The 26,328-nt window shown below is 48.4% G+C and overlaps 2 protein-coding genes across 2 annotated transcripts in view; both read left to right on the top strand.

Annotated features, from left to right (window-relative positions):
- LOC140207342 (C-type lectin domain family 9 member A-like) overlaps positions 1 to 2,511 on the top strand; it is a 55,791-nt gene extending 53,280 nt beyond the window's left edge. Inside the window, exons 6-8 of the mRNA XM_072275885.1 lie at positions 230 to 372; positions 1,220 to 1,284; positions 2,322 to 2,511. Coding sequence (XP_072131986.1) covers positions 230 to 372; positions 1,220 to 1,284; positions 2,322 to 2,511 — 398 coding nt within the window. The remainder of the gene's footprint in view (positions 1 to 229; positions 373 to 1,219; positions 1,285 to 2,321) is intronic.
- A 5,543-nt stretch (positions 2,512 to 8,054) lies between these two features.
- LOC140207345 (uncharacterized) lies at positions 8,055 to 23,204 on the top strand. The gene is made up of 6 exons (XM_072275890.1): positions 8,055 to 8,158; positions 13,202 to 13,318; positions 17,070 to 17,504; positions 20,015 to 20,157; positions 20,568 to 20,632; positions 21,585 to 23,204. The coding sequence occupies exons 1-6, from the start codon at positions 8,113 to 8,115 to the stop codon at positions 21,772 to 21,774; spliced, it is 996 nt and encodes a 331-aa protein (XP_072131991.1). The 5' UTR covers positions 8,055 to 8,112; the 3' UTR covers positions 21,775 to 23,204.
- Positions 23,205 to 26,328: the final 3,124 nt, after the last annotated feature.

The raw sequence follows: 26,328 nt of genomic DNA, 5'->3' as shown, positions 1-26,328 counted from the left end.
CAATATCAACAGCAGGACTAAGAGTTGAGCTCGACTCTTGAATCGACTCTGCGTCTCACCTGGGTGTGTGCGATGAAACGGTGTGGTGGGATTTTGACGATGTGTCTGGTCCATGGTGTGTGCGATGCGAGAGCGTGGAGGGATCTTCATTGAGTGTCTCACCCCGGGCGTGTGTCTGCCATGGGAACATGTGGAGGGAGATTCATTGTTCAGTATTCCTGATTTCCAGAGCAACCGTGTTCCAAGGACTGGATCAGAAATAAAGACCGGTGTTATTATGTCTCCACGGTTGACACATCGTCCTTAAGAGCGATGCAAGAATGCTCAAACAGTGATTCAAGGCTTCTCGAAATCAATTCAAGGGATGAAGCGGTATGTGTCACGGCACGAGAAGATCCCGCAGTAACACAGGAATCAACACACACCACCGAGGTCAGATACAGAGTGAAAACTCACAATACACTCCCAGCACACATTCCTGGAGTCAGACCAGAGTGAATCTCCCTCCTCACTGTCCCGTCAAACATTCCCGGGGTTAGACACAGAGTGAATCTCCCTACACACCGTCCCATCACACACTCCCGGGGTCAGACACAGAGTGAATCTCCCTCCGCACCGTCCCATCACACACTCCCGGGGTTAGACACAGAGTGAATCTCCCTCTGCACGGTCCCATCACACACTCCCGGGGTCAGACACAGAGTGAATCTCTCTCTGCACCGTCCCATCACACACTCCCGGGGTCAGACACAGAGTGAATCTCCCTCCACACCGTCCCATCACACACTCCCGGGGTCAGACACAGAGTGAATCTCCCTCCACACCGTCCTATCATACACAGCCGGGGTCAGACACACAGCGAATCTCCCTCCACAGAGTCCAATCACACACTCCCGGGGTCAGACACAGAGTGAATCTCCCTCCACACATACTCCCGGTACCAGACACACTATTAAGTCTCCTTCACAGTATGCCATCACACACTCCAGGGGTCATACACAGAGTGAAGCTCCCTCCTCACCACCCTATCACGCACTCCCGGGATCAGACTCAGAATGAAGCACTCTCCACTCCATCCCATCACACACTCCCGCGGTCAGAAACCGAGTGAAGGTCTCTCCGCACCGTCCCATCACAATTCCGGTTGTTAATAAACTGAACGAAGCTCCGTCAACAGTTTTCTATTTTTGGCGTAAATCAAATAATTTTAATTTCTCAGAACTTTGTCTCCCGCAAACTTGTGGACGGAGACCGTTCATATTGGATTGGAAAATGCGAGAACTGGTGAGATTTGAACTGATCTGTGGGGTGAGAGTTGGGCGTCGACATTGCCCTGACGGGAGAAAATGGGATTAGTTTACGATTAGACTACACTAGGTTTTCGGGAGAGTGTGGTACAAAGGGAACTTTTTCGGGCCTGCGTGTTTGTCGGGGAAAGACAGGGCAGTGGAATAATTACCGATACTGCGAGGAGGCAGTGGGGAGAGATCAGTACACGTAGATTATTTTGTTACTGACGCATGTCGGGGTGGAGAGCGCGGTGAAGTGGGATTACTTTGGAGATAGTCGCTGGGTTGTAAAGAGAGGGAGCAACAGCGGGATTAGTTTGGTGAATGACATAGATCTGGGGGGCAAGAGTAGGACAAGTGGATTAGTTTGGAGACCGATACAGAGCGGTTGGCACAGAGTGTGTTCATGGGATTAGCTTGTGAACGGACGCACGGATGGGGAGAGAGGGTGCCAATTGTATAATTCTGGAGGCGGACCAGAGGCGATGGTGAGAGCGCGGTGCAGTGCGATATGTTCGCAGACAGACACAAAGCTCTGGGTCGAGGGAGGGTCAACGGGATTAATCTGGGACGACATAGGGTTGAGGGAAGAGTGTTGACCAGTGGTATTCATTTTGGGACAGCCAAAAGTCTGTGGTGAAACGGTGGGACAGTGGTATTTGTTCCGGGACTGAAACAGATCTGAGGGGAGAGGGTGGCCCTGTTCGATTCGTAGGGGACCGACAGAGGACTGTGGTTTGGAGGCGGTTCTGTGAGTTCCTTTGCGAATACACGGGGCTGTGGGGTGACATTGAGTCAGTACGATTATTGGGGGGATGACACAGGATTGTCAGGAGACATTGGGACCGTGGTATCTGTCTGGGTACTGGCGCGGGGCTGTGGGGAGAGAGTGGATGAGTGGGATGAGTTTGCGGACTGACATAGGCTGTTAGGAGGGAGTGATGTTATGGGATTAGCTTGTGGACGGTCTCGGCTCGGGTTCTCTGCTGGAGCTGTTTTGTCTCTGTTTAAATGTTTAACCCTCTTGGACAGGAATGTGGCCTTGGCTATCCTGTACAAGGTGTCTTCTGTAACATCGGACTGCAAAGACTGCTATTCGTACCCAGCGAGTTACCCTTGCAATCGTGATCGGCGTTTCATCTGCGAGAAGTCAGCACTTTTGCTCCCGGAGATTCCTGAAAGGATCCAGAATCTCTGTCAACAGCCAGTGGAGACGACATGAATCAAATGCCTAACCCCAGTTTTTCCTCCTTCTCTCTCCTTCTCTCTCACTCCTGGATCCTTTCAATTTTCCTCCCAACGCTCTCTGCCCCTCCTTCCTACTCCATCTCCTCCCCTTGTCGCAACCATATTCTCCCCACCACACCCTGACAAACCTCTCTCTCTGTGTATCACCTTCTTTCTCGCCATTTCCTCCTACCCGCTTTTTTCCCGCTCCATCTAAATTTCTCTCTACCCCTTCACCTCCTCTTATTTCTTCGCTCTTTCTCCGCCCACTCTTCCTCTGCTCTCTCTGTCCACAACTTTCAACTCTATCCCCCGTTCTGACGCCTCTCTACCGCTCTCTCTCACTTCCCTCCCCGTTCTCTCTGAACCATCCGTCTCCCTTATCTCTCTCTCTCGTTCTCCTTTCCACCCACTCTCAGCGCAATCCTGTGCTGTCCGGTTCTCGATAACCCAACCCTGTGTAAAAGACTATGCCTATTCCCTCTGTCTGTGCCCGTCTTGTGTTTATGGGAACTCTGTAAATTTACAAATACGCTCCAGGGAATAAAGTCCCAGCCTCCCCTCACTCTCTCCACAACTCAGTCCCTCGAGTTCTGGCAATATCCCCGCAGAACTTCCTGTACACGCTATCCAGTTCAATGGCATTTCCCATAAAGCACAGCGGCCTTGACGACGTGTTGTCGCACTGCAACGTCATCTCCCGACTCCTGTAGTCAGTGCCCTGACTGGTGAAGACCAGCCTGCCGGGTGTCCTCTCCACACGTATCGGATGTTTTCCAACGGAATCGCTATTTGTTTTATTATCTGATACTTATACGACCTGAAATGTGTTCTTTCGCAGCATCGGTACAACGCAACGATGTAAAATTAATGTGAATTACAAAAAAAACAAAGATAATAAAAACCTTAAAATGTCGATGTTGGTGCACAGGAGTTCAATAATGTGGTAGTGGAGGGGAAGAAGGCGTTTCTGAATCGCTGAGTGTTCAGGCTTCTGTACCTCTTTCACCATGGTAGTTTTGAGCAGGGAATTTGTCCCGGGGTGAGGGGCCTCACTGATGAAGATGTCCTCGATGCTGGGGAAGGTGGGGCCTTTGACGCCGGGTGATCTACATCCCTCTGCAGGCTCCTGTGACCCTATCCCTTGCAACCTCCACTCCAGGCGGCGATGCTCCAAGTCAGCATGCTCCCAACGTTCATCTGTAGACATTTCCTAGTCTTCAATGAAAGGGCAAATCTTCTCAGACTCCTGACCTTGCAACACTTTCTGAAACGAGAGATCTATGGGTGGTGGTGAACAGATGTAGAGCATTGTCTGGAATGCACTCAGACTCAGACTTGAAATAAACAATCCGACAGTGACGAGATCCAAATATTAAATCACAATCTGTATTACTAGAAATGGATCCCCTACAGCTCGAGCCCTTTAACTACTGACAGGCAAAATTTGGCAGTGAGAGCCTTCAGGGGAAAGTGACAGCTAACCACACTCCAGGAAATGGAGATTTCGAATCTTGAATCCATGCCGATAAAAATAATTTCTCCGTGTTTGCATGCCCAGTGTAGATCCTTCGAGATGCTGACACACAGCAACTCAGGAACGTGAAATGCGATCATAGGACGGAGAGGCAGAATTAAGCTATTTGGCCCGTTGGGTCTGTCTCCGCCATTTCATCATGTCTGATCCATTTCCCTCACAGCCCCAATCTCCTGCTTGTCTCCCTGCATCCATTTATGACCTGACTAATCAGGAATCCCTCAAACTCTGCCATAAAAATCATGCCTTAACCTTCGCAACCGGTTGTGGCAACAGATTCTATCGATGCACCCAACTCAGGCAAAGGAAATTGCTCCAAAACTCCATTCTAAAATAACGGCCCGCTATTCCATGTTAACCCACTGGACTTAGACTCTCCCACCATACGGAAACTTCCCTCCACATGTACTTTATCGAAGCCTTTATACGGTCGTTCGGTTTCAACAGCACCAACAACCCCCTATCCCCACCGCCCCATCATTATTCTGAGATACAGCCATCAAACTTTTCTGATTTGTTAAGCGTTTCAATCCCGGAATAATTCCCATGAACTTCCTTTCAACACTTCCCAGTACCAACACATCTGGCCGGATTAGATACAGGACCCAGTGCCGCTCACAGTCCTCCGTGAGGCCTCGCCAGTGCGTTATAAACCATCAACTTTACATCCGTGATTTTATATTCTAATCCGCTTAACATGAATGTTAACATTGCATTTGGCTACTTGCGACTGAGGAAATTACAGTTCCCATGCCAGGCAATGATGTAGACAGTCAGGATGCTCTCAAATCTACCGAGGTAGAACGTTTTTAGGTTTGGGGAGCTCATACCAAACTTTGTCAAACTCTGAGGTGAAAGGGGCGCCGTTGTGACTTTTTCACCACAGAGCCGGTAGGTATAGACCACATCAGATCCTCGGTGATGTTTCTGCCGAAGATCTAAAGGTTGCTCACCCTCTCAACAGCAGATCTAATGATGTCAACAGAGCTCAGCCTGGCTCCATTCCTCTTGTGGTCCACAAACAGCTTCTTTGTTTTGGCGACATTGAGGGAACTACACCCGCCCCTTCTCCGTCATCCCCTGTCGTCCCCGATGCCCATTCCCCGATACCCACCTCATTCCCTGCAGCCCCCACGGCTCCGTTACTACCCACTGCCACCCAAACGCCTCCCTCTCTGTGTTCACAGGGAACATAGAGCATAGAATAGTACAGCACAGTACAGGCCCTTCGGTCCACAATGTTGTGCCGACCCTCAAACGCTGCCTCCCATATAAGCCTCCACCTTAAATTCCACCATATACCTGTCTAGTAGTCTCTTAAACTTCACTAGTGTATCTGCCTCCACCATTGACTCAGGCAGTGCATTCCACGCACCAACCACTCTCTGAGTAAAACACTTTCCTCTAATACCCCCCTTGAACTTCCCAGCCCTTACCTTAAAGCTATGTCCTATTGTATTTGGTGGTGGTGCCCTGGGGAAGAGGCGCTGGCTATCCACTCTATCTATTCCTCTTAATATCTTGTACACCTCTATCATGTCTCCTCTCATCCTCCTTCTCTCCAAAGAGTAAAGTCCTAGCTCCCTTAATCTCTGATCATAATCCATACCCTCTAAACCAGGCAGCATCGTGGTAAATTTCCTCTGTACCCTTTCCAATGCTTCCACATCCTTCCTATAGTGAGGCGACCACAACTGAACACAGTACTCCAAGTGTGGTCAAGTTTTATAGAGCTGCATCATTACATCGCGACTCTCATCCAGCTGATAAACCCTGTGAGTTGTTTGAAAAAATCACGTGAGGGTCGGTAAGAGTCGTAGAGGAAATAACAGAGTCATGAGCCTTATCTTTGCATGAACGGAGGTGTGACCTACAATGGGGACGCGGGGTTGGGATCTGAGGACCGATTTGTAGGTAGCTGACAGGTGGTGTCGTGCAACACCCCCTCTGTTCTGGGATGGGTTTTCCAGTTTGACAAAGATGGCTATTTTAACCCCTCTTTCAAGCCACCTGTTCTCTCTGTGCATATGTGCAAATTGTTGCCATCAAAGGTCTGTCCGTTGTCCTTTAGGTGTAGATATACAGCCGAATCTCGACCTGATGGGTGAGCACTCCGAATTTGGGCCATCCGTTTGTGAAGTGGTTGTTTTTCTCGCCGATACACAGATCTGTGCAGTTCCCATTGCTTTCGCTAGCATATAAACATTGCTCTGTGTATATCTGGGTTCAGGATGCTTGCAGTTTCTCTCTGAGTGAGTGTGCAGGTTGAAAGAACACAGGGACTTCATGTTTGTTGAAAACCTGTCTGAGTCACTCTGAAACTCCCGGTCCGTCTGGGAAGTCTGTGTTTCCCGTCTGCATTGCTTCTTATCGCCTTCTGCTGGGCTGACGTCACTGCTTTTTTTTTGTTGTTGCAGTCTTGACGAAGGTCTGTCAGGGAAGCCACAAGCTTTCAAGACTTCTTTCAAATATTTGTGTTCCCTGCCTTTGGCTGTCATGTTTGTGGGCTTATTCTTGGCGCGGTGATATTTGTGTTCGGATAACATATAATTATGTTCCAATGGGTGGGAAGTGTCAAACCGTAAAGAGTGATCTGTCTGCGTTGATTTCCTGTAAACATCAATATCCAGCTGTCCATTTCCTTTGATAAGCCCTCCACAATCTAAAAAAAAGGGCATTACATTGTTCTCGACGTGGTCTACTGTAAATTTAATATTTCTATTCACCGAGTTGATGTGTTGTGTGAAGGCTTGCACGCCTTCAAAGAGAGGGTGTAGATAGAACTGCTACAGTGAGGGGGGAGGGTGGTCAGAGAGGGTGAGATGGAGAGAGAGGGTGAGATGGCGAGAGAGGGTGAAATGGAGAGAGAGGGTGAGATGGAGAGAGAGGGAGGGAAAGAGATAAAGACAGCGAATTCCGCAGGGACGCGGGAGACAGACAGAGACACGGAGGAGAGGGTGATGCTGGAGAGGAAGAGAGGAGATAAAGTGAGAGGAGAGGGAGAAAGAGATTTACAGGAACAAGAGGGCGGGTAGAGAATTGGAGAGGGAGGGGGAGAGGATTCCACTCGGTCCCTCACCTCTCCTTGCGCCGGGAGATTCTTGTCCCGCTTTTCCGAGCCTTAAAGGAGAAGCACAGACGGCAAGAGAAGAGGAGCAGGGCTATCCATAACCCCTCCCAATTCCTGTGTCCTATACCTCACCCCTCTACCTTGTCTATCCCTCTTTCTTTGGGAACATCCTCTTCCTTCTCAGGGAGGTGAAACCCCGCCCTCTACCCCACTCCTTATCTTGATCCGGGTGTACACACAACCCGATAACTCCATAATTACAGCCTCTATACACCACCAACTTTGCATTCCCCATCACATTCATGTCTCGCACCTAACTTGCTTCTCCTTACACACACCCACCCTCTCTACTCCGTCCCTCCATTCCTACCTTCTCTCTCTCCCTCCTCGATTACTTTGTCCCTCCATCGTCCACACTCCCTCATTCCTGCCTTGCATGAGCCCCACTTCCCTCTATCGCTTTCACTCTTCTCCATCTCCTCTATCTCCGTTCATCACATTCCGTCTCCCTTCTCACTCTTTCTCCTGTTTTCCGTTCCTCTTTTCTCGGCCTCTCTCTCCCAATCCCTCCAAGTCTCCACAGCCTCTATTTCTCTAACCCTGTCCCGGCTTCTCACGCTTCCCCATATCCATTCCTTAATTTCCAGCTCTCTCCTGACACATCTCCTTCTCTCAGCCCTTTCTAACCTGTCTGCACCGTTATCCACTTCTCTCTCTCCGTCAGCACCAGATTTGCACTCTCTCCCCTTCCCCCACTATCTCCGCACTCTCTCTATCCTTTGCCCCGCCACTCTCGTGTCTCCGGATCACCCTCTCCACCACCCTCCGTCTCTCTCCTCCCCCTGGTCCCTTTATCAGCTGTTCATCCGGTGTTTGTTTGTGTCGGTCACACCCCTTGTCAACACGGGCTTCCCCTGACAACATTTCCTTCCCCTCGCTGAGCTCAGAGACGCAGAGAATCCTCGACAGGAGGACAGTGCGAGACGTACATGAATGCGAAGTTCATCAAAATGGACTCACGGTCTCCTTCCAGAGGTGAGTGGGGCAGAAAGAGAGGGAAACATCACTCTGTGTCTGAGCGCGGGAGTTTGTGATGGGACGCGGTGGAAGGAGATTCACTCTGTGTCTGACCCTAGAAATGTGGAGGGAGCTACACTCTGTTTCTGATTCCGGGAGTGTGTGATGGGACGATGTAGAGGGAGCTTCGGTCTGGGTCTAACCCCGGGACTGTGTGATGGGCCGGTATGCAGGGAGATTCAATCAGAGTTTGACACCGTGAGTGTGTGAAAGGACAATATGGAGGGAGATTCACTCTGCGTTTGACCCCATGAGTGTGTGAAGGGACGATGTGGCGGGAGCTTCACTCTGTGTCAAACCGCGGGAGTGTGTGAGGGGTCGGTGCGGATGGTGACTCGCTCTGTATCTGACCGCGGGAATTTGTGATGGGACGGTATAGAGGGCGATGGAGATTTACTCTGTGTCTGACCCTGGGAGTGTGTTATGGGACGGTGTGGAGGAAGTTTCACTCTGTGTTTGACCCCGGCAGTGTGTGAAGGGACGATATATTTGGAATTTCACTCTGTGCCTGACCTCGGGAGTGTGTCACGGAATGATGCGCAGGGAGCTTCACTCTGTGTGTGACCGCGGGAGTGTGTGTTGGGACCGTGTGGAGGAAGCCTCACCCTGTTTCTGACCCTCCCTGTGCTGTCCCCAGCTGAACCTGGTGCACCGTACGTGGGATGTAACGTCACGGCTCTGCCTGAGCCCCGTCTCCGGATAGATGGACGACAGTTTTAACTTCGTAGCTTTCACTCTCTATCCTCCATTACCCCATCCTCTTCCTCTCTTCTTCTCTCTCACCCTCTGTCACTCTCCGCCTCATCTGTTTCCCCCTCACTCTCCCCTCCGTCTCACCCTCTCCCCCTCCTCCCCCTCTCTTTGCTCCCCTCTTCTCCGTCCTATGACCTGTGACCTCACTTTCAGCGAACAGTGTACTTTTACCCATGGGTCCCTCCGTTCTACAGCACTCTCCGGGATCTCTGGCTATCTGCGCCTCCACTTTCAAGGAACAGTGTACCTTTAACCCTGGTCCCTCTGTTCTACAACACTCCCCAGGGTCCCTGTCTACCTGTGACTCCAGTTTAAGGGAACAGTGCACATGTACTCCTGGTCCCTCTATTCTACAACACTCCCCAGGGTCCCTGTCTACCTGTGACTCCAGTGTCAGGGAACCGTGTCCCTGTACCCCTGGGTCCCTCAGTTCTACAACACTCCCCGGGGTCCCTGTCTACCCGTGACTCCACTTTCAGGGAATCGTGTCCCTGTACCCCTGGGTCCCTCTGTTCCACAACACTTCTCAGCGTTCAACCTGAACCCTGTGAAAGAGGGTTATTGTTACTGAAGTGAGATATCCCGCGCTTATCTGATCTAAGTTGCGTTTGTTGCTGCTCTGCTCACTTCCCCAGCATCGAGATCCCACTAAGAGAGAAAACTGTCTTCACTCTTGACTCCGTCAGCAAAGTTAGTGTTGTCTGCAAGCTGAACAACTGCGTCTTGTGTAATCTGCTGCGAATGGTCGATAGCGTTGACAGAGATCATTGGTCCCGACGCCGACCCCCTGGTGAAAAGTACTAGTGACGGGCTTCCTGTCTGAGAAACGGACATCAACCCTAAACCTTTGCTCTGACTGCCGAGGCAATTGTATTTCCAGTCACTCATCTCTACCGGCGCCGTAGACCAGCAACGAGAGTGCTATTCCATCTGGGTCCTTGTTTGAAGTCTCTTACATTATATCTACAAGTCAGACCCCATCAGACCTTCGCAGTCAATTTAGTCAGATAGATCTCCTTTGGTTCTGTATCAGCCTCCAGAGCAGCGAACCATCTGTGCCCTTGTTAATAGACTTCTTCATGTCCATGTCCTTACATCTGCTCTACGTGCCTGATCAGTTCTCTCCGATCTAATCATTCAGGCAACTCTCACTCGGTCTTTCGTCATCTAGCATCTCCCTCCGGCTTCAAACGTCCATCCTCCCTTTCTCCTTCACTCCCTCCACTCTATTCCTTCTCAGTCTCTCCCTATATCCTTCCTAATCTCTGCCTCGTCCATCTACCACAGCAATCTACCATCTGGGACCTTGTGAATGGACATGTTAATGTCAGCATATATTGGATCCAGCAATCCAGACAAAGAGGTCCTCCACTATCAAATCAGCCAGTCAAATCATAATGGACCCCACACCATTTTACAGAGCAGCCTACCGTGTGGAACCATAAATCCCTTATTGAAATTTCTCCTCCACTGACCTCATGAATAGCGCTGGTTCCACACTCAAAAGCTGAAGGCTTGTCATGTTCCCGTCGACCCCCGCCATTCATACAGAGGCATCGCAGACAGCATCCAAGTGGAATGCATCACGACTTGGTCCGGAACTGCCCCGCCCGTGATCGCACGAAACTACAGAGTGGTGAAGGCAGCTCAGATTATCACGGGAACCAGACTGCCCTCCACGCAGTCTGTCTACACGTCCTGCTGCGACGGTAAAGTCCCCAGCCGCACCCACTCAGGACATTCTTTACCCTCCCGCCGCCATCGGGGGAAGATACAATAGCCTGACAGCACGTCTCACCAGGCTCTGCGACAGCTTCTGCCTCGCTGTTAGCAGACAATTCAACGCCCCCCAGCACGATAAGGTGCACTCTTGACCTTATAGTCTACCTCGTCCCGGCCCTCGCACCTTATTGTCTGCCTGCACTGGACTTGCTCTGTAACTGTGACACATTATTCTGCATTCTGTGATTGATCAACCTTGTTCTCCTCCAATGAAGTGATCTGTGTCCATGGAAGTGGCTGGGACCTCTTCAGATTGTGATGTATATAAACGATCTGGAAGAACATAGGAGCTGGGATGTAATGTTGAAATTGTACGAGGCACTGGTGAGGCCACATTTGGAGTTTTGTGTACAGTTCTGGTCACCCAATTTTAGGAAAGCTGTCAACAAAATAGAGAGAGTACAGACAATATTTACTAGAATGTGACCTGGGTTTCATCACCTAAGTTACAGAGAAAGGTTGATCAAGTTGCGTCTTCATTCTTTGGAGCGTAGAAGGTTGGCGGGGGGGGGGCGGTGTAGAGGTATTGAAAATTATGAGGGCGATAGATAGAGTTAACGTGGATAGGCTTTTTTCCATTGAGAGTTGGGGAGATTCAAACAAGAGGGCATGAGTTGAGAGCTAAAGAGCAAAAGGTTCGGGCTAACATGAGAGGGAACTTCTTGACCCAGACAGTGGTAGCTGTGTGGAACGAGCTTCCAGCAGAAGTAGTTGAGGGAGGTTAGATGTTGTCGTTTAAAGTTAAGTTGTATAGATATATGGACAGGAAAGGAAGGGAAGGTTATGTGGTGCATGCAGGTCGGTGGAACTAGGTGAGAGTCAGAGTTCGGCACGGACTAGAAGGGCCGAGATGGCCTATTTCCGTACTGTCATTGTTATATGGTTGATATGGTTATAACATGTAGATGGGTGATCAGTAGGTGTGCAGATGCTAGGAAGATGGGTGATGTTGTGGATAGTGGAGAAGACTTGCAAAGAATGCAGGGGGATCCTGGATTCCAGAGTCATTACACGTGGCTACGCTTTTTGATGGGATGTTTCAGAAGGCAAGTGGCCTGCTTGCATTTATTAGTCGGGACATTAAGTTAAAAAGTCAGAGAGTTTTGTTGCAACTTAATAAAACTCTAATTAGGCTGTATCAGGCTCATTGCATACAGTTCCTGTCAACAAATTACAGGAAGGATGTCAAGGATTTCGATAGCCTCCAGAGAGGTTTAACAGGAAGCTGCCTGGATTAGATGACGTGTGTAACAACGAGAGGTCGGACACTTGGGTTGTTCTCTCTGGAGCGGCGGAAGTTGTGTGAAGATATGACAGAGGTTTATAAGATTATGAGATGCACTGAGAGAGTAGATTGCTGGTACCTTTTTCATCAAACTTGAAATGTCGAATACCAGAGGGAATGTACTCGGGAAAACACTGTGGGTCTGTTCTGTTCGGAACTGGTTGTCTGTTTTCTATGTGTGAATATAACATACCAATATACCAAATCCACTAGGCGGAATGTCCCAAACCTACAAAGCCAAGTTGATTAGCCAGATTTTGATCGAAAACATTGCCATAGACAGCAGCGGTCCCACTGCGGATCAGTGCGTAACTCCACTTGTCACTGGCGTCCAACCAGCGACCCGCCGCAGCTGTGTTCCGTTGACAGGCCGATTTGGAATCTAAATGGCCAGTTCAATGTGAATCCCATGCGTGGCAAACTTGTGAGTGAATCAGCCATGAAAGGGACGTTGTCAAGGGCCCGTCATAAGTCAACTCTTTAACGTCCTACGCAATTGCACGATCAACCCAAGATCCCTTCGAAGGTCGAAATTTAAGGGTCCTGCCGTTAACTGTGTCCTGGCCATTTACATTTGACTTGGGAAAGCGCAAATCCTCACACTTACCCAGGTTAAACCCCGTCTCCCTTTTCTCCGCCCACATTTAGAACTGATCAAATAACCCACTGAATCCGTGGGCGATCTTCTACACTGTCCACGATATCATCAACCCTTCGGTCGTTGCAAGTTTGCCAACCCACCCATTTCCATTTTCATCCATGTCAATCCGATACATCAACAATACCAGAGGTCCCCGCGTAGGTCACAGCGGGACGTCACTAATCACAGACCACGAGCGAGAATATGTCCCATCCGGCAGCACCCTCTGCCTTATGTAGGCAGCCGAACTCGAAGTTAAAAACTCATTTTTATAAAATGCATTTATTATGAAATCAACTTTCTTTTTTCAAATATTTACCAACCTCTGAACAATTTACAACTGCGAAAAATCAGTCCACATTAGAACGTCTTTGCCGAGTTTCGGATTTAACACTCTCAGCGACGACGGTTAGAAAGTAAATGGGATTGGGAGAGGGAGGGGTGATCGTGGTGGAAGGAGAGAGCGTGGATGGTGGGTGGAAGGAAATCCCAGTGGGGCAGACGGCTGAATTCACACAAACGCTGACTGGTCTCTCTACAGGTGCGCATAAACAGGAGCCGAGAAGGAACATCGGAAATAGATCGTACCGTAAGATCTGCCTACTCTGCCTCGTTACGTCCGTCCTCGTCGCGATAATTGCGGGGCTCTCAATCCATGGTGAGTCAGATGGGCTCCGTGTGGAGTCAGACATTAAAGAAACGGAGTGGAGTGAGGTGACCGCGTAAAACCTCACAGTGACGCCGTCACTCTCCTCGACGTGACACCGACACGACCCTCACTGTGATACCAATACGCCCATCACCGTGACGCAGACAGGCCCCTCACCGACTCTCTATTCATGCTGATTCCGACTTGCCACTCAGCGTGACAATACAGTGTCTTTACAGCGTCACGGGCATGAACACGCACAGCCTCGTGTCACCGTTTGGTTTCAATGAGATTTGCCCTCCATGCTCCTGACTTCCAGTGAGTACAGGCCCAGAGCCATTAAATGTTCTTCATTTGACAAGCCTCTCAATCATTTTGGTGATTCTCCTTTGAATTATCTCCAATGTCAACTCATCCTTTCTTAGATAAGGGGGCCTACAAGTGCTCATAATACTCCACGTGAGGCCTCACCAGTGCTTAATAAAGACTCAACATGACACCCTTGCTTTTGTACTCGAGTCCGCTCTAAATCAATGCTAGCGTCTCATTTGCCTTTGTCACCACAGACTCAACCAGCATATTCACCTTTAGGGAAACCATAGAAACCATAGAAACTACAGCAGAGAAACAGGCCTTTTGGCCCTTCTTGGCTCTGCCGCACCATTTTCTGCCTCGTCTCACTGACCTGCACACGGACCATATCCCTCTATACACCTCCCATCCATGTATCCGTCCAATTTATTCTTAAATGTTAAAAAAGAACCCGCATTTACCACCACGTCTGGCAGCTCATTCCATACTCCCACTACTCTCTGTGTAAAGAAGCGCCCCCCCCCGCAATGTTCCCTTTAAACTTCTATCTCTATCATGTCTCCTCTCATCCTCCTTCTCTCCAACGAGTAAAGCCCTAGCTCCTTTAATCTCTGATCATAATGCATACTCTCCAAACCAGGCAGCATCCTGGTAAATCTCCTCTGTACCCTTCCCAATGCTTCCACATCCTTCCTATATTCATATTTACGACCCTATCTACCTGTAAGGCCACTTTTAGGGAATTTTGTATCTGTGTTCCGAGATCGCTATGTTCTACGGCACTCCTCAGTGCCTTACCATTAACCCTGCACGAGGACTGCCAAGCACCTTTGTAGTTATCTCACCGTTTGAAAATAATCTTCCCTTTTATTTCCGCTACAAATGTGCACGTACCGACAATGTATCCTGTGACAATTGTTGATTAAATCTCCCAATCAATGTAAGTCCTTCTATGTCCTCTCCCATTTCGCAAGAATAACTGTCTTCGTATCGTCCACAAACTTGGTCACAAAGCCAGCAATTCCTTCACCCATATTATTTACATATAATGCAAAAAGAAGCGGTCCCACCTCAGACCATGAGGAACACCAGTAGTCGCCGGCCGCCAACCAGAAGTGTCTCCCTTTATTCGCATACTTTGCGTCCTGCCAATCCGCCACTGCTCTATCCATGCTCTTATCTTTCCTGTAATAACATAAGCTTTTAACTTACTATTCAGACTCATGTGTGGTACCTTGTCAATGGATTTCTGAAAATCCAAGTACACAATCTCCACTGAATCTCCTTTGTTTATCCAGTGTCCTATTCCTTCAAAGTATTTCAACGCATTCATCATGAGAGATTTTTCTTTAAGGAAACTATGCTGACTTTGGCCTATTTTATGAGGTGCCTCCAACCCGAAACCACACACTCGATAATCTACTGCAATATATTGTCAACCTCAGAGGTCAGAACTACAATCCAGTGATTTCCTTTCTTCTGCCTCTCTCCCTTGTTGAAGGGTGGAGTGACATCTGCAATTTCCGAGTCATTCTGAACCATGGCAGAACCCAATGCCTCTTGAAGAAGCATTAGTAACTACCCATGATCTCTTCATCCACCCGCTTCAGAACCTGGACGTAGACCACCTATTCAAAATGACTTCCGGACCTTCATACATCTCAGTTTCTCAAGCAACTTCTGTATAGTTAAGGCACCGTCACCCAATTCTACCCTCTGACAATCAGAAATCTCGGGCATACTGCTGGTGTCTTTCACGGTAAATACTGATGTAAAATACTTATTCGGTTCTTTCACAATTTCCTTGTCTCCCATTACCATCTCTCCAGCATCATTGTTCTGCGGTCCGATATCTACCTTTTCCTCTCTTTTACACCTTATATATCTGCAGAAACTTTTATATCATCTTTAATATTATTGGCTAGATTAACTTCGTCCACCATCCCTTTATGACTTTCTTGTTGCCTTCCTTTAGTTTTTAGAGGATTCCCAATCGTCTAACTTCCCATTATTGTTGTAATATTTTTCTATATCTTTGGCTTTCATGCTGGATACGATTCTCTTGTCAGCCGTGTTTGGGTCATCAGCATACGGCCGTTAGAATACCTCTACTTCCTGTTTGGGATGTTCCGATATTGCTCCTTCAGAATTGTTCCCAGAGATTCTAACTATTCCTGCCCCTGCTAGTTTTCCCCTCGAAGTAAATTTTGTTTAGCTTCTCTCTCAGCTCTCCGTAACTCCACTGTAATACAAATACATCTGACTTCAGCTTCCTCTTCTCAAATTGCAGGATGAATTTTGTGATATTGTGATCTGTGCCGCCGATGGGTTCTTTTCCCGTAAGCTCTCTAATCAATTCCCATCCATTGCACAGCATGCATTCCGAATAACTATTCCCCTCGTGGGCTCAACCACGAGCCGCTCTAAAAGTTCAACTCCTTTGCATTCTACACATCCCCTCCACCACCTCCCCCTTTTACGGTACAGCACCAACCTAATTTTATCGATCTACCAGCATTTGTAGAGTACATCCTCGTCACTATTCGGGAGTCTGTATATAACCCGCATCAGTGTCATTTTATCTTTGCAGTTTCGTTACTCGATCCACAACGATTCTAAACCTTACGATAAAAGTCATATCTTTCCAATGATTTGATTGAGCTGTTTACCAACAGAGACACGCCGCTCCCTCTGTCTACTTGACTCCATATTCGATACAATGTCGATGCTTGGACGTTAATCTCCCAGCTATAATCTTCCTGCGGCCATGTTAGAACTATATCCACAACTTCATATATCCGAACCAAAACTGTGCTCCACGTTTATCTGCCTCATTCAGTTCACAATGGTAGTTCAAATATAATACCGTCAACACTTTACACATCTGTTTTTTTTTCCCTCCATTCTGTCCACGTTTAGCGTCGCAAATCATCCTGTTAAGAACAATGTCGTCGACCATATCACTCCATTTACAACCAATCGTTTAGTTCTTGTAACCCCTCCCAAACTGGATCCCTTGCGTTCAGGTGTCACCCGTCCCACTTGTAAGGTCGCACCTCCGCCAGAAGAGAACTCAAAGATCCAAAAAATCTAAACTACTGCCCCGCAACAATTCTTCAAGCACCGACACACCTCTCAATGTGACACTTACACGCACTTCACCGTGACACCGACACGCCTATCACCATGACACCGAAATATTTCTCAGAGTGATGACGACTTACCTTTCACTGTGACACCGACATGCCTTTATGGGGACACGAAAGCAACCGTGACCGTGACACTAACAAGCCCTCAAAGTGACGGCACACGAATCTCACCGTGACAGGGACAAGCACCTGATCGTAACACAAACACACGCATCGACGTGATATCTAAAACATCCCTTAATGTAACACCGACACGTCACTCACGGTTACACTAGCACACCTTACACAGTATCTCTCAGTGTTGCAGATCCGTCAGTCTCTGATCGCCTCCGATCAAAAGTACCAGAGACTTTGGGAGCAACATCAGGAGATGAACAGGACCCAGCGCCAATGTCTGCTGCATATACACGAGCCGAACTCAACTCTTCAGTCCAGGACATCCAAGAATACGCACCAAAAGCTCTCCCTGGACACCTGTCTCAAGAATGTTTCCGTCCCCAGCAACAACCTCTCCATGCTCGAACACAAATTATTTGTCTGCGAATGCAACGTCTCCATCCTTGAGAACCAATTGATGGTCCTGGAAAGCAACCTGTCCCCCCGGAGCACCGAGCTCTGTGATCAGCATCAAACGCAAGCCGATCTCCGTCACAACTTCAATCACCTCGAAATGCAGTGTAGAACTCTCAACGAAACCAATGCTCAAATCTGCCAACTGCTGACCAGCAGACAAGGTGAGATAACATCCGCCATTCTCCCTCTCCTCATCACGGCAGACAGAGACGAATCTATACTCTGTAGCTATCTCGGGAATGTGCAATGGGAAGGTGCGATCGGACCGACACCCACAGTGTCACACCGAATGTGTGTCATAGGACGGTGGGGTGGAGCGACAGCCAAGGTCCTGCACCGAGAGTGTGTGATGGGAATGTGTGGAGTGAGAGACACCAAGTGTCTATACGCGGGAGGGCGTGATGCGGCGCTACGGAGATAATTTCGCTCAGGGTTTGGCATGCCGCAAAGGTAATGCTGCGGATTATGGGGTATTTCAACCTGCAGGTAGACTGGGAAAATCATGTCGGTATTGGACCACAAGAAAGGGAGTTTGTGAAGTGCCTCCAAGATGGATTCTTAGAGCAGTTTATACTGGAATCTACCAGGGAGAAGGCAATTCTAGATCTAGTGTTGTGTAATTAACCGGATTTGATAAGGAAACTCGAGGTAAAAGAGACATTAAGAGGTAGTGACCATAGTGTGATAAGTTTTAATTTACAATTGAGAGGGAGAAGGGAAATTGGAAATCTCAGTATTACAGTTGAACGAATGAGCCTTGACGAAGAAGCTGGCCAAAGTTAACTGGAACGACACCCTGGTGGGGATGACAGTGGGACAACAATGACAGATATTTCTGGAAATAATACAGAAGATGCGGGATCAGTTCATCCCAAAGAGGAAGAACGATTCTGAGGGGAGTAAGGGGCGACGATGGCTGACAAGGGAAATCAAGGACAGTGTAAGATAAAAGAGAAGTATAACATTATAAAGATGTGGGCAAACTAGAGGATTGGGAGACGTTCAAAGAGCAACAGAAGATAACTAAAAAGCCAACACTGGGAAAGAAAATGAGGTAGGCATGTAAGCTGGCCAAGAACATGAAGGAGGATAGTAAAAGCTTCTTTAGGTATGTGAAGAGGGGAAAAACTAGATAAGACTACAGTTATACCCTTGAAGATAGAAACGGGTAAATTTATTATGGGGAACAAAGAAATGGCAGACGAGTTGAGCAGGTACTTTGGATCTGTCTTTACTAGGGAAAACACAAACAATCTCCAGAGATGATGGACCGAGTGGCCAGAGGACCTAGGGTAACGGAGGAAACTGAAGGAAATTCTGAAGCAAAGAGTAGGGACTAACGTGTCCCTTTTTTGAATGGCGGGCAGTGACTGGTGGGGTACGCAAGGCTCGGTACTGGGACCGCAGCTATTCACAATATACATTAATGATTTAGAGGAAGAGATTAAAAGTAACATTAGCAAATTTGCATGTGACACAATTCTGGGTGGCAGTGTGAAATGTGAGGAGGATGTGATGAGAATGCAGGATGCCCTGGACAAGTTGGGTGAATGAGCAGATGCAACGCAGATGCAGTTATATGTGGATAAATATGAGGTTATCCACTTTGGTGTCAAGAACAGGAAGACAGATTACCATCTGAATTGTGGCAAATTAGGAAAAGGGGAAGTACAACGAGATCTAGGTGTCCTTGTTCATCAGTCACTGAAAGTAAGCATGCAGGTACAGCAGGAAGTGAAGAAAGCTAATGGCATGTTGGCCTTCATAACAAGGGGAGTTGAGTATAGGAGCAAAGAGGTCCTTCCGAAGTTGTACAGGGCCCTGGTGAGACCACACCTAGAGTATTATGTGCAGATTTAGTCTCCAAATCTGCAGAATGACGTTCTTGCTATTGAGGGAGTGCAGCGCATGTTCACGAGGTTAATTCCTGGGATGACGGGACTGTCATATGTTGAAAGATGGGAGGGATTGGGCTTGTATAATCCGGAATTTAGAAGGATGAAAGCGGATCTGATTGAAACACATAAGATTATTAATGGATTGGACACGCTCGAGGCAGGAAACGTTCCCAGTGTTGGGCTGTCTAGAAGCAAAGGCCACAGATTAAGAATAAGGAGTAGGCCATTTGGAACGGAGTTCAGAAAAAATCCTTTTTCACCCAGAGAGATGTGTATCTGTGCAATTCTGTGCCAGAGAATGCAGGGAGGGCCAATTCTCTGGATGCTTTCGAGAATGAGTAGTTAAAGTTCTGAAAAACAGCGGTGTCAAGGTATATGGTGAGAAGGCAGGAACGGGGTACTGATTGCGGATGATCAGCAATGATCACAGTGAATGGTGATGCTGCTTCGCAGGGCCGAATAGCCTACTCCTTCACCTATTCTCTAATGCCTATTGTCTATTACTAGCTGTGCTTCACCCTGCTGTTGATACCGGGTGTCTCTGATAGACCTTGAGGAGGAGCTCACTCTCTGTCTGACCCCGGGTATGTGTGACGTGACAGTGTGGATGGAGATTCGGTCTGTTTCTGACCCCTGGAGTCTGTGATGGGACGGTGTGGAGGGAGCTGCACTCTATGTCTGTTCACGGGGGTGTGCCTTTCCGTGTCTGACTCCGAGCGGACAGAATGGACGGTATGGAGGGAGATTCACTGTTCCTTATTCCTGATTTCCAGATCATGCGTGTTCCCAGGACTGGATCAAAAATGAAGGCCGGTGTTATTTCATATCCACATTTAAAAGATCATACGATGGAGCGAAACAACATTGTTCTGACTCTGATTCAAAGCTTTTTGAAATAAATTCAGAAGAGGAAGAGGTATGTGTCAGATCGACAGAAGTTGTATCTACGCCAGAGTGAAGTTCCATCCACACAGTCCCATCACACAGTCCCGGGGTCAGACACAGAGTGAAGCTCCCTCCACACTGCTCCATCACACACTCCCGGGGTCAGACACAGAGTGAAGCTCCATCCATACGGTCCCATCACACAGTTCCGGGGTCAGACACAGAGTGAAGCTAACTTCACAATATCACATCACACAGTCCCGGGATCAGAAACAGATTGAAACTCCCTGCAGACTGTCTCATCACACTCTTCCAGTGTCAGACACAGAGTGAAACTCTTTCCACAACGTCCCATCACACTCTCCGGGGGTTAGAAAGTGCGTGAGGCTCCTTAAATTATGCTCGATTTCAATCATTAATGACAGGCATTTATTTTCACAGATTTTTGTTAACAAAACTTTCGGCGAACAAGACAACTCATATTGGATTGGAAAATGCAAAGCCGGGTAAGATCTGCGATCATTTAGGTTTTTCAGGAGAGAATGGGTCGTGGTTTTTTTTGTGGACTGATACAGGCTGCGGGACGGGAGTGGGCAGTGGGATTAATTGTGTAATGTCATGGAGGTGTGGGCAGTGAAAGTATTTTGGGGACAGACACGCGTCTTGAGATAGAGAGTGGATCATCGGGAGTATTTTGGGGAATCAGACCGGCATATGGGGACAGTGGAGCAAGGGAATCAGTTTATAGATTTACACGTTTCCGTGGGGAGTGAGTCGGGTTGTTGGACTATCCTAGGGACTGACACGAGGCCGTGGCGAGAGGCCGGGATTTGAGAGTAATTTGGTGAGTAACACGGGCCTGTGGGGAGAAAGAAGTATCGTGGGGTTATTTTGGGGAGTGTCACAGCTCTGTGGGGAGAGAGTTGGGCCAGGGATTAATCTGAGGCTGAAACCGGGCTACAGAGAGTGGGTCAGTGACAGTGTTTTGGGAATTGGTACAGGTATGTGGGGAGAGAGAAGATAAGTGGGAGTATTTTGGGGACTGACGCAGGTCGGTGAGGACAGATTGAGTCAGCGCGAGTAGTTAGGGGACTGGCACCGGTCGGTGAGGAGAGATTGTGTCAGTGGGAGTATTTTGGGAACTGACACTGGTCGGTGAGCAGAGATTGTGTCAGTGGGAATATTTTGGGGACGGACACCGGTCGGCGTGGAGAGATGGATTTAGTGGAGTATTTGGGGGACTGATACAGGATCGGTGAGGACCGATTGAGTCAATGAGAATATTTTGAGGCCTCACACCGGTCAGTGAGGAGAGACTGAGTTCCAGTGGGAGTATTTTGGGGTCTGACACCGGTCGGTGTGGGGAGATAGATTCAGTGGTTGTATTTTGGAGACTGATACAGGATTTCTGCGGGAGTTGTGCTGTCCCTTTTGAAATTATTTACACCTCCATGACAGGAAAGTGGCCTCTAATCTCGTGTACAAGATGGACGCTGGAAAGTTCGAGTGCAGCGAATGTAAATCTGGTTGGCTTAGCAGTTGTAAAAATGATCAGCACCGTTTCATCTGTGAGAAGTCTGCACCTTTGCACCCGGACGTTGCTGAAAAGATTTGGGATCTCTGTCAAAATCTGGTGGAGCCGACGTAAATCAAGTGACATCATCCTCTTACCGCAATTCCATCTCCCTCCCAAACTCTGACAATCCCATCCGCTCTTCCTTTCGCCCTACCCTATTCCCCTCTCTCTACGAACGGCACTCTTACCCGCAATGTTCCATCTCTTTACCTTCTCCCCGCAAACTCGCTCTCCCATCGCCCCTACTTCATCCCAACTTTCCTTCCCTTCAGTTTCTTGCCACCCGACACGTGACTTATTACCTGTGACAAATCGCCCTGAGATTTGTATTCTTGCATGATCAGTACGGAGCAAAAAATGTAAACTACGAAAAGATAGTAAAGACCGCAAAAATATCGAGGTGGTGCTCATGCTTTCAAAAATATGATTTCGGTGGGGAAGAAGGTTTCCCCGATCGTTGAGTTTTCAGGCTCCTGTGTCTCTTCCCCGATGATAGAAATGAACAGGGAGCTTATCCCGGGGTGAGAGTCTGAGTGATGGATGCCGCCTTCTCCAGGCATTGCAACTTGAAGATGTCCTGGATGCTGGGGGTGGTTGTGCCAATGACAGAGCTGGCTGGGTCTACACCCATCTGCAGCCTCCTGCCACGTCGGGCGTGTCAGCCTCCACACCCGGCGGCGATGCAACAAGACGGAATGCTCCTAGTGACCATTTGCTGGTCTTCAATGAAAGACCAAATCTTCACAAACTGCTAACGGTCTAATTTCTTCTGTAACAACAGAGCCATGGATGGTTGGGAAACGACGAGTAGAGCATGGTCTGGAATACACTCATACTCAGACTGGAGATAAACAAGACGACAGTAAAGATATGCAAAGTTTAAATCACAAAGAATAGTACTGTATTGGATTTCCTACGGTTGAGCACCGAATGCTTAGCAGGGGGCCTTTGACTGCAGAAATTCCATGAAGCAATGTTGACGGGCAATAATTGGCAGTCTGAGTCTTAAAGGGAAAGTGACAGCTAACTACTCTAGTAAGAATGGGCGTGCCCGCACTTGATGCCCACCGCTGTTCTGTCGGGAACATGACGCCTTCTTTGTGTTTGAGTGAAATTCTTTGGCCCAGAATAGCTCTACTGAGATGGTGAAAGCCAGCAACGCAGCAACTTAAAATAAGTCCGTAAGATATGGGAGAAGTGATAGGCCATTTGGCCCATTCAGGCTGCTGCGCCATTTCATCTGGTCTGATCCATTTCCCTCTAGGCCACAATCTCCTGCTTTTCACTATATTCCTTCATGCCCAGACTAATCAAGAATCTGTCAACCTATGACTTCAATATAGCTAATATCGGCCTCCACAACCGCCTGTGTAACATATTCCACAGACTTACCAGACTCTGGCTAAATAAATTCCTCCAAAACTCCGTTCTAAAAGGACTGATATGGGTCCACTCGTCTTCGACTATCCCTCCATGGGGAAATTTCTCTCGACATCTACTTTACGGAGGCCTCTAAAATTTCAATCGGTTTCAACTACAGCAATCGACTCCACTCCCGCCCCCCCCCCCCACACACACACACAACCATCATTCTTCTGGGTTGCAGCCATCAAAAGTTCCTGATTTGATAAGAGTTTCATTCCCGGAATCATTTCCGTGAACTTCCTTTCAACCCTTCCCACTGCAAACACATCTGGCCGGATTAGATAAGGGACCCAGAACCGTTCACAATACTCCAAGTGAAGCCTCACCAGTGCTTTGCAAAGTTTCAAAGCTGCCTCCTTGTTTTCATATTGTAATCCTGTTGACAAGTATGCTCACATCGTGTTTGTCTTCCTCGCCACACAGTCCACCGGTAAATTAATCTTTAGGGAATTCTGCACGAGGTCTCCCAAGTCCCTTTGAACCTCAAATCTCTGAATTTTCTCTCCATTCAGAAAATAGTGCACGCCTTTATTTTGTTGCACCGAAGTGCATGACCATAGACATACCGACTCTGTAATCCACCCACCGCTTCTTTCTCCCAATCTCTCAAAACCCCCCTCTAGCCTTGGTCCTTCCTCAACCCTACCTGTAGATCGGTGACGTCAGTGCCGATCTGCAGTGACTGAGATTGCCCGATGAGGATGTCCATCAACTAGTGACAGAGGGAGTAGACTAGCCCATGACCTGGAGCTTATGTATAAGAACTTGCGGGTCTGATTATGCAGAATTCAGAGTTGTTTTTAGTCAAAAGCAGCCATACATTGGTGTATTGTCCAGGTGGCCCAGGGCCTAGGGGACAGCAAGTGAGATTGCATTCGCTGTAGACCTTTTGTGCAGATCGCCAAATTACGGCGGGTCCACGTCCTTGCTGGGGAAGGAGTTGACTCCGGGTATGACCAGCCTCTCAAAGCAGTTAATCACAGTAGCTGTGAGGGTCACTGGGCGATTGTTGTTGAGACAGCTCACCCTACTCTTCTCGGGCACTGGTGTGACTGTCGCCCTTTTGAAGCAGGTCGGACAATCCAAATCCGACACTCCAACTGCCTCACAGTCCTCCCCATCTCCGTCACGTTATCCCTCATCTACACCCCTCCCCGTCTCCGTCAGCACCTGAATGCCGTACACCCCTGCCATTCTCCGTCACCCCCTCCCTTCTGGATCCTCATTCCCCGTGATGCGCCTCCTCCCTAACAGCATCCCGGTTCCGGCACACGCGGCTCAAACGGTTTTCTGTCTGTGTTAATAGGGAATTCCGTGGATAAAGGGGAATTTTAACGTCTGGTGTTCTCACTTTCCCATTCCACCGTGTACCGATCTCTCGGTTCTGAACCGCTCTACCTCCCTGTGTTAGCAGTGTCGTCGTGTGGTTCCCCATTACTTAGTCCCACGGACTGCAAACTCAACATCCCTACACTGCCCTCCGCTCTCTTGCTCTTACCTGCTCTTCCCTCTGCTGTACATCTGGTCACAAACACATGCTAAATCTGAGACAGACACAGAATTCGAGACTACAGGAACGCCGAAGTGCTGGTGATTGGTGAGAAGGGAGAGTGGCCAGAGAGGGAGATCCGCTCTGTTTCTGGATCTACTAGTCAGCTATGCGACAATGCGGAGGAAGCTTCACTGTGTGTCTGACACCCGATCGTGAGTGTTTGGACAGTGCTGAGGTCCCCACCCCCAACTCCCACCCCCCCCCCAACTTTCTCTCTCTCTCTCTCTCTGAGAAAAAAATTGATGAGCGTCAAGGTTGTGGAGAAAGGGAGATCGAAGAGAGAAAGAGAGGGCTGAGCTAGAAGGACAATGATATAGAAAGGCATAGGGAGCGAGGGGTTGGAGCTCAGGATGGAGCTGAAGAAAAGAGCAGGTTAGGGTCACTCATGGATTCTTCTCAGAGAGGAGAGTTCTGAGTGAGAGAAGGCACAAAACTGTTGGTTGATTTGTTTTCAGTTTATTTATCATTTCTTTCTTTGTAATTGCACATTTGGAGCGGTAGCAATGCCTGGCAGGACAGTTGAATGCTCCCCATGCGGGATGTGGGGAGGCGGGGGTTCTCCAGGGTTCCTGATAACTTCACGTGTAAGAAGGCCACACAGCTGCCCCTTACACTGTGTTGCAGAGTTGGAGCTGGAACTGGATGAACTTGGGATCGTTCGAGTAACTGAGGGGTTTATAGGGAGGACATAGAAAGAGATATTTACACGCTGGGTGCAGGACACAGAAAATTGAGTGTCATTCAGAAAGGTGAAAGGGACCTAAAAAGGTAGAGCCAGTGCAGAGACCCCTTGTGGCCAACGCGCTGAATAACAGGTACACCACTTCGGATATTTCTGGATGGGAGGAGGGAGATGCAAATCACTAATCAGAGCAATGTCTCATCGGTCATGTCTCTGAACAGAGTGTGGTTGTTGCTCAGAAGTGAAGGGGGTTAGATGTAGCGAGCTGTATGGATAGGGATTTGATGGGAACAGAAAAGTGGTACTGTGGACGAGAACAAGATTTGTTGATGTATGCGGTCGTTATAGACACCAGTATCTAGGTAGGGAGAGGGAGCCAGTTCTGCAAACCTGCGTATTTTCAGGTGTGGCCAAAATTAAAAACAACGTTCAGTTCAATTGTGGCTGAAGAGTTAGGATTGGATCAATATTTTCAGATATGCGTATCGCTGGACTCTCTTCCACGGAAGGTGCGACCTCTACAGACGAGACGGTTTGATTTCATTTCAATTCAGTTCAATTTAAGTTTAATTGCAATTCCATCATACATGAAAGCCCATGAATACAGCCAAAGACCAAGCTACTAAACACAATACAAACACACATACACACACACACACACACACACACACACACATTTATGCAGCTTGAGGGCCCTGGGCACATTGAATGGAACCGTAATAGACGATTGTTCACAACAGAGATTGTCTTCTGCCGAGCGAACACTGGGGGGCAGCAGAGATTCTTGCCTGGAGGCCGCGCCACACCGGCCCCACGTTGCTCAGCTCCTTCATTCCCTCTTTCCTGAGCCACTCTCTCAGTTTACACCTGAACTGGGTTGGAACTAATATCCCAGCGGTCAGGTTTGCCATTAAAAGTGTTGAGCGGTGGTATAAACTGGAGTTGCTGGAAGATATAAAGAAGAAGG

This window comes from Mobula birostris, chromosome 13 (genome assembly GCF_030028105.1).
Source record: "Mobula birostris isolate sMobBir1 chromosome 13, sMobBir1.hap1, whole genome shotgun sequence".
Lineage (NCBI taxonomy): Eukaryota > Metazoa > Chordata > Chondrichthyes > Myliobatiformes > Myliobatidae > Mobula > Mobula birostris.
Note: the sequence above shows the minus strand (reverse complement) of the source record. Positions and strands in the feature narration are given on the sequence as shown.